At 36.1% G+C, this 17,629-nt stretch overlaps 1 protein-coding gene across 4 annotated transcripts; it reads right to left on the reverse strand.

Moving 5' to 3' along the window:
- Nucleotides 1-7,132: 7,132 nt before the first annotated feature.
- LOC107469972 (cysteine desulfurase 1, chloroplastic) lies at nt 7,133-14,230 on the reverse strand. 4 transcript variants are annotated; one of them, XM_016089353.3, is made up of 12 exons: nt 13,940-14,230; nt 13,723-13,829; nt 11,804-12,084; nt 10,925-11,058; nt 10,676-10,835; nt 10,042-10,228; nt 9,187-9,332; nt 9,039-9,111; nt 8,812-8,875; nt 8,361-8,460; nt 7,862-8,020; nt 7,133-7,633 (listed from the first exon to the last, which is right to left on the reverse strand). In XM_016089353.3, the coding sequence occupies exons 3-12, from the start codon at nt 12,023-12,025 to the stop codon at nt 7,463-7,465; spliced, it is 1,416 nt and encodes a 471-aa protein (XP_015944839.1). In that variant the 5' UTR covers nt 12,026-12,084; nt 13,723-13,829; nt 13,940-14,230; the 3' UTR covers nt 7,133-7,462. The 4 variants fall into 4 exon arrangements, with proteins under 4 accessions (XP_015944839.1, XP_015944843.1, XP_015944842.1 ...); XM_016089357.3 differs by lacking the exons at nt 13,723-13,829; nt 13,940-14,230 and adding exons at nt 12,493-12,523; nt 13,139-13,511; XM_016089356.3 differs by lacking the exons at nt 13,723-13,829; nt 13,940-14,230 and adding exons at nt 12,466-12,523; nt 13,139-13,511.
- Nucleotides 14,231-17,629: the final 3,399 nt, after the last annotated feature.

The raw sequence follows: 17,629 nt of genomic DNA on the forward strand, positions 1-17,629 counted from the left end.
AATAGCAAGAAATACAAAATCTACAATTACCCAAAGCAAGAAAATGGCAATAACAACTCAAACAACATTAAAGAAAACATAAAACCTCAAATTGCATTAAAAAAAATTAAAAGGGACAAGCGTTCATAAAACTAAAAGTAGCTTAAAAGAGAAATTAACAAGAAAAACTAAGAAGATTAAAGCAAATCAACAAGGAAAAGTAAAGAAAACTAAATCAAAACAAGTAATTAAACATAAATCTAAGAGAGAAATAAACTAAGAATTCTAATTTCTAGAGATAAGAGGGAGCTTTTCTCTCTAGAACTAACCTAAGAAATGTTTCCTACACTACCTAATTGTTTCCCCTTGTTCCCTCTTGAATTCTGCATCAAATAACTTCAGAAATGAGTTGGATTTGGGCTTGGATGGCTCAGAAATCGTGCCCAGCGTATTCATTTTAATGAGGTCACATGACACTTGTCACGCGTATGCGTGGGTGACGCGTGCACGTCACTTGGCAAAATTCTCTCTCATGCGTACACGTGGGAGACGCGTGCACGTGGCCTTGAATTCAGTAAATCCTCATTTCTTCATGAATTTTCCACTTTGCATGCTTTTCTCTTCACTTCTTCCATCCAATTCTTGCCTTATGAACCTGAAATTACTCAACAAACATACCAAGGTATCGAATGGAATTCAAGTGAATTAAATTTATCAATTTTAAAGGTCTAAAAAGCATGTTTTCATTCTTAATCACAATTTAGGGAAAATTACAAAACCATGCTATTTCATTGAATAAATGTGAGATAAACTGATAAAATCCCTTAAATTCAATACAAGATTAACCACAAAATTGGGGTTTATCAGCCGGCCAGGAAGGGTGTTGTCGCTGCCAGCTGGTTGTTGCTAATCCCATCACTTGCGTCGCTGCCAGCTGTGCCATCGCAGAAGAGAGATGCACCGGAAAGGGCGTTTGCAGAGGGGTCATCGCCATTCGACCTCACCATGTCGCTGTGTCCTTGAGCTCATGAAGAGAGAGAGAGAGACTAACGGAAGAGGGTGACGCACACGGCAGAGGAAGAAACTGTCTCTGCGTCGCCGTTGTTGACGAGCCCAATCGCCTCGCCATTGTTGCCACTGTGGGTATTTCCGCTGGTGAGCAGAAGATGCCACCGCATTTGGTTGTTGCTGTCACATCTCCCATCTCTGCCGGCGCTGAGAATGCACAAGGGGCAGATGCATGGACGGAGGAAGACGGAGGAAGAAGGAGGAGGCGTTGTTCGTGCTGCTGTACCCAGCCATCGTCTCCGCTGTTGCGGGTTCCATCATTGGGATCCATTGCCGATACGGGTCTTGTTATTAGTTCTATCCTTTTGAGAGTAAATTACCAATTCTTTCTTTGAATTATCAGAATGCTGAGAAAAATTACCTCTACTTTTATTAACGATAAAAATACACCTAAAATATTGGAAAACGCTACAAAAATACTCGACCGTAGATAAAAATCTATTCCGTTAACATAGTTGGTTGAATTGTCAAACAGATTCCGTTACACCCTTCTTCTGCCTCTTCTTCATTTGTCGTCACTCCCTCCCTACCCCAAACCTCCCAGAAAGAGCTTATGCCTCACCCTCTTCACTCTCATTCCAAATTCATGGCTACTGCCTTCCGATCTTCTCTGTCTCTCACTCTCACACCCCACTCCCCACTCATTTTTTTGTCTCCCTTCTTCTCACTTTAACTTCTCCGACACACAGAACAGTTGTTCATCAACCCACGCCACTTTCTCTTTGTCTTCAATGGCAGAATCTCGTTGCCGCCACTACTGCTTGCTCGTCACCCCTCTGTTGTCATCAGAAGAGGATCTTGTAGTTATTTACCCCTCTTCACTCTCGCAGCAGATCCCTCGATCTTTCTTCTTGGATTTTCCATCGTTGTCGCTGCTTACTCGCAGCCCCTCCATCATTGTCAGAAACCTGTCTTGCAGTGCCTTACTCTCCTCTCTCGCAGTAAGCCAGCAGCAGACAGCCATTCTCTCTCCAAGGCGGTATGGAGCTCTCTCTCCAATTTCTCTGTTTATCATTCTTTCTTTTTGGATTCTATTTTTATTAGATTATTAAAAAAAAGTATAACGAGAAATTGTGAAATTTCTGATTATGGATTATTATTACTGATTATGGCTGATTATTGTTGTGGCTGAGATGAAGAGGGTGAGACATAAGGTCTATTTTGAGAGTTTTGGAGGAGGGAGGGAGTCACTAAGATGTTGTTTACCATTGTTGTTGTTGCTTTGAGGAGTAAGGGAGGCGCGGGAGGAGAGGGCAGTATCACCACAGGCGTCATCGTTGAGGAGAGAGAGAGAAGGAGAACAACAAGAGAGAGAAAGAGAGAAGTGGCGAGAGAGAAGAATCAAAGAAGGAGAAGTGGATAAGCAAGATGACACTGGCAAAGAGCAAGACCATTGTCGTACTTGAGGGAGAGAAACAGTGGAAAAAGAGGCGACATCATATTTGAAGAGAGAAATAGTGAGTAAGATGTTGTTGCAGGAGCTTCAGCTAGGAAGATGATGTTGTTGTCGTTGTTGCAATTTCGGGGTGACTGAGATATATTATTGTTGTTGTTGTTGTTGCAGCTTGTAGTGGCTTCTAGGAGGTTTGCGGGATGGAAGGAATGACTGAGATGTTGTTTATTATTGTTGTAGTTGCTTTGGAGAGGGAGGGAGTGAGGGAGAATGAAGGAGAAGCAGAAGGGGTGTAATAGAATCTGTTTGACAGCTCAGTCAACTCTGTTAACGGCATAGATTTTTATTTACGGTCGGGTTTTTTATAGCATTTTCTAATATTTTTCTCATTAATAAAAGTGGAGGTTATTTTTGTCAGCTTTCTGATATTTCGAGGGCAAAATTGGTAATTTACTCATCCTTTTGAATACCGGGAATATTATAGTCACTACATGTTGTTACAGCCACCGTCACTGGAGTTTTGATCGCTGCTGGAGCTCGTCAGAGTCGCTGCGGCTTCGTTCCCCCACATATCCTCGATTCAAATAAGTTGTTTTACTCCGAAAACTAGTTTAGTCACTATTCTGCTATACGTTATTGAGGAATTTGTGGCATTATTGCTTTAGGAATGAGTTTTCATTTTTTCATATCACGATTAAAGTTGTGGTGGTTGTTGTGGAAGTAGTAAGGAACTGTGGTTGAGACTGTGTTGTTGCAGGCTGAGAGAAAGTGTTTTTATCGCGTGGTTAAGTCGCAATCGAGGTAGGGGGCATTTTCATTACACTTATTTTACTTTTAAGAATCGTTAAAAATGGATATGGATGTGATTGTAAGTCTTATGAATTGTTTGGTCTGCTTTGGATGAATTTGTATATTTATTTAATTGAATTATTAACTGGTTGAGGTGACTGTAAATTTATGATTTTTAATTGGTTATGCACTTATGCTGAAGTTGGGTTAAATTGTGTATTATTAGATTGGTAGTTTAAACTCTGAATTTTTGTTGATTTTTTCTGAATCGAGTTGTTGTGGTTGTGATTTTAAATTGTTGGGAATGATTTGAAATATGGAAATGAATTGTTTTGATTTTGAAATGGTTGGACATCGAAATGATTTGATAATTGAGAAATCTGAATTGTGTTTTATTGAGAAATAATTTGGTTTTGAACCCGTTGTCAAAGGTAGTGAATGGTTTGGTTGGGACCCGAAAAGGGTGGCATAATCCGAGTTTTAGAGGAGATGCTGTCGAAATTTTTATAAAACTCTGAAACTTTGTTTGGAGCATTATTTAAAAGAAAATCTTATTTAAAATTATATTATTTTATTTCAAATTATTAAGAAAAGCTTTATGTTTTGAGTTTAATTAAAGAACTATATTTTAAAGAATTATGATTTAAGGAGTTTAAAAATTTTAAAGAACGAGATTGGTTGTCGTCCTCCCTAAAGTCTCGAGACTCTGCCGTGAGGTTTAATTAATAAATGAGTCTTTTAGTCTTTTGAAAGAGGTTTAAATCTAAAATGGTTTGAAAGTTGGTTTGGAAAAATATGGGTTAAGTAAGAATTGGGTTTTGTATGAAAGAAGAACATGTTTTAAGTAAAGTGGTTTTGGAGTTTTTGGAAAAGGTTATAAGGAGTGGTGTTAGTTTTAAATAAAAATGATTTGAGAAGAATGTGATTATTCACTGGCAAGGTTCGTGGTGGCTTACTGCTTACCCAGTGTTGAGACGTATGTGGGATGCGTGGTGGTGTACCGCCCACATGTTTTTAAAAGAGAATGTTGTGTGAGGTTCGTGGTGGTTTACCGCCCACGTGTGTGTGTGGTTTTCCAATTGAAGATCTTGCGAGGTTTGTGGTGGTGTACTGCTCACAATGGTGGGGTTCATGGTGGTGTACCGTCCACTGGTTTTTAGAGGACGATATTCGGGTTATCTACCGGATGTGTTAGATTCTGGCAAAATAACCAACACATGAGCTCATAGCCAGTAGAAAAGGCATGCAACATATGCATTTATGTGACATTATTTAGGTGTGCATATTGTACTTGGTTTGCCTATGTGAATAATTTCGTGTAACTACTAACTGCTATACCTGATGTAATTGTTCTTGATTATGTTTGAACCTCATTATTTGTGTTTGTGATTGTTGATTCAGATTTTGGTGAATTGGGTGTTGATTGATTTTGTGTTGGGTCGGAGGCCATGATGAAATTTGGTTATATTTGGGACGGAGGCTGTGATTGGACGAGTCAGTGTAAGTTTGATGAAATCACTTATTTGGTACTTGTCATGATATGTTACAAGATAATGTGTTCAATTGGAGTTTTGATCAATTCAATTATGAATTCAGATTTTGGGCAATTAACTAAAGGTTTTCGAAAATGGTTAGATTATTAATAGTTGGTTTTTAAAAGGATTCATAAGACGAGCAACAATCACTGTATTATGAAAACAGTTTTACTTTACGTATCTTATTATAACAATTCTCTAACCCTATAGTGAGAACCAGCAAGGACAATGTTCTCACTCCCCTACAGGTCTTTTTTTTTTTCAGGATATGGACGACGAAGTTCGGAAGAGCTTATTTATTTTGTTTCTGTTTAATTTCTGTAAAGAGAGATAGGATTTTGGTATGAAATTCTTGTAAAGTAATAATATGTATATATATGTATTCTTTGTAAGTATTGTAATGTGTATTGTAAGTATGGATTTATGTTTTCAAGAATATGGTCTTTGAAAAATACAATTTCAAGTTTTAAACAGACTCAAATTTTAGTATTAAGTATTTTAAGTGTTGTCGTAATATCCGAGCTATCAGAGTGGCGCAGCCGGAAGCGTGATATTTTTATAGTTAGGGTGTTACACCAAGATTTCGCATGTCCCCACATATGGCGCCAATGAACATGACTTCGCTAGTACCGGTTGAGGGAAGGATCGAGAACTCGCCGGTCTTGGTGATGACCTGATCAGACATTTGGAGCAGTGAAGGGTGATACTTGTAAAGACACTCTGACACTTAAGTCATAATGAGTCTAAGAGGTATAGGTATGCATTAGGAGTGCGTAACGTGCTTGAGAGAGCCCCTGGCTCCCTTTTATATAGTTTGTCTTGTTATCTTATCTTATCTTATTGGTTAAGATAAGAGAGGTATTTGAATTTGAATGTTAGTTAGAGATTTCTGGTTTTTTTGCTAATTCGGGCCGTAGGGAGGATTTGGGCCCGGGAGCCGGGTTGTTGTTTGGCCGTTTTGGGGCCCTAGATGCCAGGCCCAGAACATATTTAAACACACATAAATTGGTGGCTAATTTTAGTATACGAATAGTATTTTTATTTTAGATATATATCTAGTTTTAAGAAATGATCTTTTTTCAAATTCTTTTTTCAAAAATCTTATAGAAAAGGAAAAGTAATGTTATGTTTGGATAACTCATGCAAAAAGATCTTTTTATTTATCAATTATGTTTGAATATAACCATATAAAAGTACTTTTTTATTTATTTATTATGTGAAAAACATCTTTTTTTTAAGAAAAAGATCTTTTAAAAAAAGATGTAAATTGTAACTTCTAATAAAAGATGTTTTTTTATTTTTCTAATACTTTTACTTTTATTACTAAAAATTTACCAAACACGCTAAAAAAAAAATATTTTTCATTAAATTTTTTTATCAACTTAATGGTTTCCAAACAAACACTAAGTGTCAACGGTCAACAATTGTCAGTGAAAATACAATATGTTAAAAGAAATTAATAACGATTATTTATCCAATGATTTTCATTTATATAAAATCAAAATATATTTCTATAATTATGTGCGTAATTAAAATCAGACAATATTTGGGAGAAAAAAAAAATAGAATGGTACTAAGTGATTAAGTCATAGTTTAATTAAAGATTTAACCAAGAGTCCAAAAGAACAAAAAAATATGCAACTTAAAGATCAGCTTCACTCTTCTTCTGATTCTCCCTTCATGATCCATTTGTCTTTTTCCCCTCACGTTCTTTTTTCTTTGTTCAACTTTCTTGTATAGAAAACAAAATAAAAAGCAGAAGAAAAACTTTTTTTTTCTTTCTGTTTTCTCTTGTTCTTTGAGAGAGAGAAATAGAAAACAGAAACAAAAAAAAAAAGTGTAATTCTCTATATTTTTTGTATTTTTCTTCAAAGATTTATGTATTTTCTTTTACAAAAATTTCTGTATTTTTTATAACAAAATTGTGTATTTATTTTTTAGCTTTTCTTAAACAGTAGTTTCAAAAACAACTTTTGGAAACGTGATTATAAAATCATATTTTCACCTAATATTTATCTAAAGAATAATACAAAAAACATTGGACAGATATGCGCTTAAAAATATTTATAGTACCCCGATGGATTAGAAAGTTAAAGAATATCTTTTACATGAAAAATTTATTGAGATTATATTTTTAAAAAACCAAAATAACTCGACAGAAATCAATAACATATATATAATAGATTTTTTGGTGCATGTCTTTGAATTTACAGGGCTCTCCATTGTCTGTGCTGCTTGACACTATAACACATCATCTCTCATGGATTAACATCCATGTTTTTTTAGTTTTGACAGTATGAATTAACATCCTTGTGAACGAATAAAGTTGATAAAAGTATCAGAAATTTTAAATTTTAATAAACAACTCTTGTGCTCAAATGTATACCTGTTCCAACCTCCAATAAGCTACAACTGATTTTAAATATTGACTTGGTATAAAACAATGCCTAAGCATCATTCTTTTGTTTCGATACAGAAATTCAGCATCAATTTTATTATGCATATAAGTTTAGGAGGTTGATGTGGTGGTGTTCCACAATTTAGACAATGAAACCCAAAATTTACAAGACGCCTCCACCACTAAGATCATTAGAAGGAATTTAATTCAAGAACATTGAGATAGCACGTCCCTACCAATTGAACTAACAGTGAGATGACATACAAAAAGAAAAATTGATAGCACGTCCCTACATTCTGATTACTTGAATGAATTGAAGAAGTTGACTGTGTCATTGAGGGCCTGGATGAAATTGTCAACATCCTCCTTAGTGTTGTAGAAATAGAGACTTACACGTGCACTTGCATTGACTCCCAAATACCGATGGAGGGGTTGGGCGCAATGGTGACCCGATCTGATAGCCACTCCATGCTGAAAAGATGTTACATCATCAATTGCAATTCAAGGCAGAAATAATTTCCAAACTTGCTCAATGCAATGCTGATCATAATTCGAAAAATGCTAAATAGTACGCTTTTTTAGCAGGCATACAATTGCAAATGATCATCATGATTGCTATCTATAGCTTCTTTCTTGAAAAAACTGGTTCTTGGAGAACTTTGCGTGTGGGGACTGGGGATGGCCATTTTATCCTCTTACCTGTTGATCAAGAAATGTTGCAAGATCGGTAGCGTGAATATTTTCAACATTGAAAGAGCAAAGTGCAGCTCGTTTAATTTTTTCTGAAGGTGCCGGCCCATAGATGCGAATATTTGGGATTGAAAGGAGCCTTTCATAAAGATATCTTCCCAGCTCCACCTGTGAAATTTCACATTTCATTGGAATCAAAATAGTTAACCTTGCACCAGACAAACTGTTAATATCAACATATGTGACTAAGCATAAACGTGGAAAGATTTATCAAATTTAATTTACAGTGCAGTTTCTCTCACATAAGCACAGATCATTTTCATTTAGAATGCATTTTGTTAACCATTTCTATCAGTTTTCCTTTTTGGGTTGTCCCCCCAAAAGAAAGAGAAAAAAGTAAGAGGAACATCAAGCATGTTAATGCTTTTGAAAGATTCATAGCATGTATCTTTCTTGTTCTTTGAATCATAAAATAGCTTGTCCTTTAAAAGATTGAAGCCTAAGTTACCTCATAATCATGTATGGTTTGCATACCAATCCCAGATAAGTAATCAATTGCTGCTCCTAAACCAATTGCTTCCCCAATTGCTGGTGTTCCGGCTTCAAATCTAGGACAATCAAAGTGCATCGAATAATTAGACACAATCAACTAATAGTATTCCAAACAGAAAAAAGTTGCAAAGAGAACAACAACTACATATTATCTATCACTTATTATCTATTACTAACAGTAACTGTAGATGGTTGATCCTTTTGAAGTTAAAGGATTGAGAAGTTAAAATCTGTCAAGTAACACTGACCACTGAGTTAATTTTAAAAACATAGAAGCAAAGAAATTATTAGACATGGACATGCAAATTAATAGAACCACAAATGCTCTTCATCAAACTTGTGATCTCCACCCAAGGTCACATAAGACTATCCATAAGATAAGAGTCGGGAAAAGCAAGTTCACAAACCTGGATGGAGGTTCAGCATAAGTTGAGTGATCAAGAAATACATCTGAAATCATTTCACCACCACCTAGACAAAGAAAAGGCCGAGGTTGCCATCAGTATATTAGCTTCAAAAGACAATATCATTAATCATGGTTCCAAAAAAAAAAAATAGGGCTTCAATTTTATTTTATAGTCATTTCCTATTTGAACGAGAAGACGCAAGGGAAATACCATGTCTAATTACTTACCTAAAAAGGGGGGCATGGACGACAAGAGGTCTATTTTACCATATAAGAATCCAACACCTGTAGGCCCACACATCTGGAAGAAGTATTTGACAAACTTATTATAATTGTTCCAAAGAAATACAAGCAAAAATAAGTTAACAATCCTAACCTTGTGCGAAGAAGCAACAAGAAAATCAACATTGAGGCTGTGAACATCAACTGTCATGTGTGGAACACTCTGACAGGCATCCACAAGCACTTTTGCTCCAACATCATGAGCCCAGTTAGCAATATCTCTAACAGGAAGTACCGATGCTGTACAAATATATCAAAACTAGTTCATTTTAGCTATAAACTCCAAAAGTGAGCAACAAGTACTACCAGCTGCAATGCTGCATAAAATAGAAGTCTAAAAATTGAAAAAAACACAGCAAGAGAAATTAGGATGCTGTTATAGTTCATATACGATGTATGCACTGATATTTAACCTTATTAAGGTTGTAATGGAATTGAGTACTGCGCTAAGTTTTGGATTGCCAATTCATACTCCATTAATGACCACTTTACAAATTCATTTGCAAAGTAAACTCTCTGTTCTTAAAAGTGTGATTAAACCAAACCCTACAGAATGCTGATACAAGCGCCACTTATCAGCCTCTGTGAGACATAAAGCTCCCATTTAAACTAAAGACAATCCTTTCAGCAGCCTGGCTGTTTTGGAATTGACTCTCCTACTAATAGGTTTTGTCTCTTACCTTTTCATACCTAATATGTTTCTTCATGTTAAATGAGGGGGAAAAAATACTAATTTGGAATGTTCAACGCTAAGTGATACCTAATTTGAAAAGTTTTGCAGAAGAACATTGAGTATGCCATATAGCAAGCTTAGAAACCTAGTGACCTTGTTGTGACATAAAAAGTTCATCAAGCCATCAACCCAAGAGGCACATGATCTTTGATGCTATACATATTGAAGTATTGTTCAACCAATACAAAGAAACATAATAAGAAATAACAAACATACCAAGCACATTTGAAACATGATGGACAACAACTAACTTGGTCTTCCTTGACAGCAGTTCTTTCAATTTGTCCATATCTGGAATTTCATATTGGTTTAAATTCACAAATTTCAAAACAGCCCCAACTTTTTGAGCAAGTAGTTGCCAAGGAACAATCGCACTGTGATGTTCAGCAACCGTAAGTATAATCTGTAAGAAGATATATATAGAATGGAGGATTTGATGAGGGCAAGATTTGGACATAATGGTGGAACACAAACATTAACAAGGATACCAAGACTAGGGAAATTTAATTAACTAAAAAATACCCAATGTTTCTTGACATTCAAATTTCTATTATTGAATTCCTTTTGCAAATTCAAATTAATCCTTAATACTTTCTTCAAAACTTAAGAAGACACACAAAATGATCTCAGGCTTTTGAACAATTATGTTATCTGACATTCATAAAGATATATATCATTAAGATAATGCTACATATCCAAGTGATTTTTGTTAACCAAGTCCAACCAAGTTGGTCTAACATCAACAAAAAATCAATTATAGATAGCATTACTCCAAGTATTATTGTTTAACTTGGTTGGACTTGGTTCATAAAAAGACTTGGATGTATAACATTACTCTATCATTAAATACCTCATCATCTCTTTTTAAATTTGACAAGCCCCAAGAATAAGCCACTAGATTGATAGCTTCAGTAGCATTTCTCGTAAATACAATTTCACTGGAGTCAGAAGCATTTATAAAACTTGCAACCTTCCTTCTAGCTGCTTCATACTGATCCGTGGCCTTTGCACTGTATTCATAAAAAAAATTGTGCAAGATAAAACATACAACCAAATTATGCAATTAGAATTTTAGTTATTAATATTACACTATACTTGCCTCAAGAAATGTATGCCCCGATGTACATTCGAATTGTATGCTTCGTAGTAGCTTTGCAGTGTCTTCAAAACAACGGTAGGCTTCTGAGAAGTTGCTGCATTGTCTAAGTAAACAAGTTTTGAGCCATTTACTTCCTGTGAATTGAGTTTGAGAGTATCATAACTTTATGATGTTAAAGAATAACATATGGAGTGACTTTTTCACCATTTTTTTAAATTTTTTATTAATGAAGAGAAACCTTTGAACCACATTTCTTTTGCATTGGAATTCAAGCATTCTATAACTATTCACATTACTTTACTACAATACTTAGCGATTTTTTTATGAGAATTAGGTGTTTAACCATTGACTAAGGTTTGGCAAAAAGTTGTAGATCTCATCCATCAAATGAACACATTCTTCCTCTATAAACTAAGAGTTACACAAGAAATGCAAGCTTTAGGGATGTGAATCACAATCACAACATAGAGCCAAGACGAAAAGATAAAATTAGAACATTTAAGCTTCAGTAAGTGAGCAGTCAAGGAGACTATCTCTCGTAGCTTCAATGTTTCCACAATGTCAAAGTGGGTCTAAACTTTGTCTAAGCTTGCGAACTATGTTGCACAGATAAGAATGCAAATATCGAATATGATTCATAAATACGGCAATTTTCTAGAAATTAGTCATGAATTTAAGAAGGTTAAGGTATATGTATATGATACATATACAAGCCTACATGAGTAAAAATGAAGTGCTTGTGCATCACAACTAGCAAGTATATCAAACTAAAAAGCTAACATCTTATCTAAACATTTTCTAATCATTCACAGGCTAAACATAAATGACAAAGGATAAAAAAGTGAAAGCGGGGATAAGATAAGAAAAGAAAATAGTCACCTGGTGAAGTATAGGAAAATGGGGTCTTGTGGTGTGCCCCAAAGAAGGGGAACCAAGGGATGGTTCAGCTACAGCTTCATTAACGGTTGATGCACAAACAGATAGAGAAGAAAATCGACGGAATCCGAATTTCACATACGAAGAGCTCCTAGTGCTTATTGAACAGCAACAAATGGGGCTTGAGAACTTGAAAGATGGAAGTTTTGGCAGCAAAACTTCCATTTTTCGGATCAACTCCCAACAACAGAATCGCAATACCGCAGTTATTTTGGTGAATTGTGCTGCAGAAGAAGCAAGAAAGCAGAGTAAAAATGAATAAAAAAAATAAAATAAAATAAAAAGGGTGAGAATTTCGTTGGAGGGAATAAAGTAAGGTTGCGAGAACCGAGCCAGTCACTAAACCGGTCGAATGATTGGTTCAATAGTTTAAAGATTTAACCGAAAAATTTTATAATTTTACATAATAAATTATCCGCAATTTATAATTAAAAGTTCATAAATAACTTCAAACATCAATCTTTATAATTAATAAAAATCAAAATGCACTTAAATGACAAAGTAATGTTCAACCACAAACAATTATTCCAATTTCATAAAAATTATAAAAATAAAAAATATCAATAGAATAAAAAAAATTAACAATAAAAATTATAATGTTCTACAATAGCAATATCAGATTTGTTGAATACAATTGCTTGTGATGTTCTCCTTCTCATTCTCCTACAAATTTTCAAACCACATCAATTGGGAAAATCAGTACAAAAACAAAGAATAACAACAAATAAACTAAATATTCATAATCATAAATGATATAAAGCAAGAGTTATTATTATTATTATCCACTTGCATTGAGAATTTCACATTGAAACCAGAAACTTTGACAAACCCAATACAAAGGAACTTGCTTGGAAACTAGAAACTTTGACAAACCCAGTACAAAGGGACTTGATTGGAATTTTCAATGCAAAAAAATTTGAAACTCTTTCCAGCATACTTCAAAGTTCAAAGAAGTGTATAAATTTGAACAAAAAATGTACAAGAAAGAAATGTAATTTGTGCTCCTGAAAGATGTGAAATGATGAAAAATAATTTTACCATACCATCAACAACTCAGATTCAGCAAAAATCAGCAACCAAAATTAACTACTCAGAATAAGAAAAACCAGCATAAAAAACTCAGAATTAACATAAACAACTCAGAATCAGAAAAAATTCTAGCATTAACAATGTTCATCAAAAAACGCAGAATCAGAAATATCAGCGGCCAACAACTCAAAAATCAGAATAAATAAAATTAACAAAATAACCAAAATAAATTGAGGCAGTAGTGCTTACCGGCGGCGAGGGAGGAAAGAAGGTGACGGAAAGACAAGTCGCAGTGAGAAAGAGAGACAAAGAGAGCTCGGAGCCCCGAATAGAGAGAGAACTCGAAGAGAGAGATGGGAACCAACAAATCGAGCAGAGACGACAATGGAGAAGCCCTTCGCGGCGGCGTCGCCAACAGTTCCGAGCAAGCACTCGACGTCGAGGAGGAGAGGATCGAGAAGCGAGCAGACCTTCCACGGGCGAAGACAGCACCTAAGTCTGTCTCTACCGGCGGCGACAACACCGTCTATCCGAAGAGAAGAGCTCGGCGATGGATGGGGCTGGGTTCCTACCGCCGTTAGGGTTTGGGTTTGTCCAGAGAGAGAGAGAGAGAGAGAAAGGGGCAGGGTTTTTGCAGGATGGTTCTTCACAGCAATCGAACCGGACAAATGACTGTTCACAGTTAATCTAGTCTAACTGATCGATCCGGTTCGATTTTCAAAACAATTATAAACTTAGAAATTCAACCGAAAAAACTAAAAAGCGTGCGTTAATTACAAAATTTAGAGGTAAAGAATTGAAGTATAGGAATTAGGGAATAAGGAGGTAGTTACTTGAATACGGAATTTGAGGGAATGGTGAACCTGTGTCAGAAGTTGGGGAAATTCGTTGCACTATTGGGTAGGTGAGGTTGTTTTGGCATCTGGCACACACACTGTTACTGTGACACACAAACAGAAGTCATTTTTTTTTGGTCAAAGCCCATGATGAGCTACAAGGATACAACCCAAAACCGACCCAGAACCCAACCCAGATACCCTGGTCCCTTACCCTTGCAACTTTCACTCTCCACTGCGGCTTCTCTCTAGTCCCTATCAAGTCGTAGAACACTATATCGTTGGCGGTGTTGTTGATGGTCTGCGTTGCTGCTACGTGTGACCTCCACAGCGGTTCCGGCGTCCCCTCCCTTCGAAGAATCGAGCCACCGTGATTGCTGATTGATGATATTAAGGTTTATGGAAAGGATCGCTGGTGAAAGACCATTAGGGGGAGCATTACAAACGGGGGCCAAACTCCAAAGGCTCTTCCATTAGCCGCTGCTATTCACCTCCGCAATTGAGGCCCGAATATTAAACGAGTTAGCCCATAACCTTAAGAATAATATATGAGGGATGAATGCATAATTCATATTATATAGTTTATATAGTTTTTGTGCCATTGTCCATTGTTCTTTTTTTGGGATTTTGGTTTGGATCCTTGTGACAATGGTGTGGTCTATAGACCATACCAAGTCCAATACAAAAAAAAATTATATGTATAGCCTTAGGTACAGGTTCTAATTAACAATAATAATAATAATAATGGCTAATAACAAAAAATAATAATAATAATGGCTAATAATAATAATGGCTAGGGAGTATTACTATAGTATAGGGACGAAAGAGAGGTGAGACGCTTATAAAAAGATAAGGGCATAATATGTTAAAGACGAGCTCCCATTGGATCCGGTATTGAAGAAGATTGGCCATTCTGATGCTCAATAGAAATATAGTCCAAGAGATCACTCAGTACCAGTAAGTATAGCATGTTCGGACTTAAATTATGAGGCAAGGATATGACAGCAGATAGTGTCCAATTATCTGTTGCTTAGTACCCGCTCGACCCACATCCGCATGCATGTCACCATCTTGGTTTGGGCAATTCTTAAGGGAAAGAAGATGGATGTCGTGCCATTCATCATGTGAAAGGTGAACCAATAGTATAAATTCAATATTTCCTTTCCATCCTTTGTCAAGAGGTTGGCCAATGCAGCCGGAATAGAAAAAAGGCTAGATGACATCATATTTTGGATACTTAGAGGACATCAGTTTCTTTTGTTTGGCGAGTGGAACGAGCCAGTAAAGCAGGGAACAAAGAGGAGGAAGTTGGAGCCAACATCATCCTCAGCACTACCACCACCATCAGCACCAACACCTCCTATTGGCACTTATTTGAGTTGGTCCATGAGCTTCTTCAGGAGGTTTGCCAGAACGAACGCTGCAATTTACGGCTGTTCTAGTGGATAGTGGTGAAGGTAGAAGGAGGAGATCTGGACATTCCCTTGCGGACTCGCCTGAGCCTATGGAGGAGAATGCTGCAGAAGATGGAGATACCGAGCAGACGCTTGACATGGTGGTATATCAACAAACCAAGCCCCAGTGTCCACCAATTAAAGGTGGAGGGGCATAGATTCTCTCTCCTTCCAGATTTTCATGCATGCATGGTGGACCGCACAGAAATCAGGTGTGTGGGAGGATTCTCAACTTTTTGGGGCGGAAAATTTCTTTTATGAATACTTTCATTCTGTTTTGTTTTCTTTTATTATGCTCTTTGTGGATATCTGTTAGTAATTTTCCGTTATTGCACTTGCACTTTCTTATTTTGGTCTGTATATGATGCGTGAGCATCTTATACCCTTTTTCTAGTTGTTTTTACATTGTTTTTAGTTAAATTTTATTAAGTTTATTATATTTTAGTGCAAAACTTACCTTTGGATGCTACTTTGAGTTTTTTTTTGTGTTTTTTATGGTTTTAGGTGAAATTTGGAGCAGTTTGGAAAAGCTTGGAGCAAGAAATGAAAAAGCTGCCAACTCCCCCTTAGGCGCTGAACACCCAAACTGGCATTCAACGCCAGCAAGGGAGTAAGAAGTTAGAACACAACTCCTCTCTGGGCGTTGAATGCCAGCTTGCTGTTTGGTTCACATGCTATTGGGCTTCCAAAGTGGATTTAGCACTTCTTAGGCTTATCTTATTTTATCTTTGTAATTTTTAATTTAAAATAATATCTTTTAGGTTTAGCATTTATTATTAGGGTAAGGTCACTTAGGTTTAAGGAGAGGAGATCTTCTTCCTTCTTCACTTTTAGAACCCTGTTTTCTCTGTAAATCATGAGCAATTAAACCTCCTAGTTAAGGTTAGGAGATCTGCTTATATCTATGGATTAATATTAGCACTTTTCTATTTTAATATATGTTTGATTCAATTATAAGGTGTGTTTTCATTCTTAATCTAAATGAAACTGGGTGGAACAGAAGTATAACCCTTTTTCTACATGAGTTCCTGTGATACTCTGACCAAGGTCGCTTGAGCTACAGGTTGAAAGTACTCCTCCTAAACTGCGAATTACCTGGACTAATTAGGATATGTGACATATAATCCTGTTAGCTTTGGGTAATTGAGGTTTTTATGGCGCTAAACTAGTTTTCTGAACTTCACCCTCTGATATGAAAGAACTAACCTTGTCTGTGGTATTTTAGTAGGATTAGAGGAGATTAAATTGCTAAGGAATTAGGGTTTAATCACTTGCAGTTTTCCATAGAATGAATCATTCATTGCTAAAGTAGTTAGTAAGAAGTATTAATCCTAAAAGATAAACATCTCCGAGACCTTAATTATTTCCTTTATATTGATTTTACACCAATCTTTACTTGCTTTTCTTATTTCATTGCTTTATGCGTTTACAACAACAACCTTCTTTTACTATTTGCCTGGCTAAGTCCAACAAAATAGCTATTGCTTGCTCAATCCGACAATCCTCGTGGAATCGATCCTCACTCACCTGAGGTATTACTTAGATGACCTGGTGCACTTGCTGGTAAAGTTGTGTGAGTTCAAATTTCGCGCACCAGAATATATATCTCAGTATATCCTTAGTTTTGCTTCTAGTTATTGCATTTTCATTTTGGTTTATATATATTTAAGAGATCTTAGTTGTGATTGGATGACATTGAACCTAGCTCTTTTTTCCTAAAAGTTCATGATGATTTGGGATAGTAGAAATTAGGATAAGGACCTAGGATCATTGAATTTCATCAAACCACATCATACATACATAGATAATAAACTTGGTAAAAACAACAAAAATTTTCAAGAAGAAATTTCTTTATAGGCCATCCCATTTATTTGAGTTGGAGTTTCTTTTTGAACTTGCTTGAACTATGGTGCACGAATTTGTGATTCGCACAACTAACCAGCAAGTGCACTGGGTCGTCCAAGTAATACCTTACGTGAGTAAGGGTCGATCCCACGGAGATTATTGGTTTGAAGCAATCAATATTTATTTTATTGATCTTAGTCAGGAGGTCAATAAGGTGATTTGGATCTAATTGTAAGAAGTCAAAGTATTTAAAATTGTAAGTTAAAATAATAGAGAATAATAGCGTTACGTGTTGTGCAGTAATGGGGAATATGTTGGAGTTTTGGAGATGCTTTGTCCTCTGAATTCCTGCTATGTAATATTTAACTCAATTGTTTGTAAAGCACGTCTACGGCAAGCTGCATGTAGGGCGTCACCATTGTCAGTGGCTACTTCCCATCCTCTCAGTGAAAACGTTCTTATGCTCTGTCACAGCACGGCTAATCATCTGTCGGTTCTCAATCAGGTTGGAATAGAATCCATTGATTCTTTTGCGTCTGTCACTAACGCCCAGCCCTCAGGAGTTTGAAGCACGTCACAGTCATTCAATCCCGGAATCCTACTCG

This window comes from Arachis duranensis, chromosome 10 (genome assembly GCF_000817695.3).
Source record: "Arachis duranensis cultivar V14167 chromosome 10, aradu.V14167.gnm2.J7QH, whole genome shotgun sequence".
NCBI lineage: Eukaryota > Viridiplantae > Streptophyta > Magnoliopsida > Fabales > Fabaceae > Arachis > Arachis duranensis.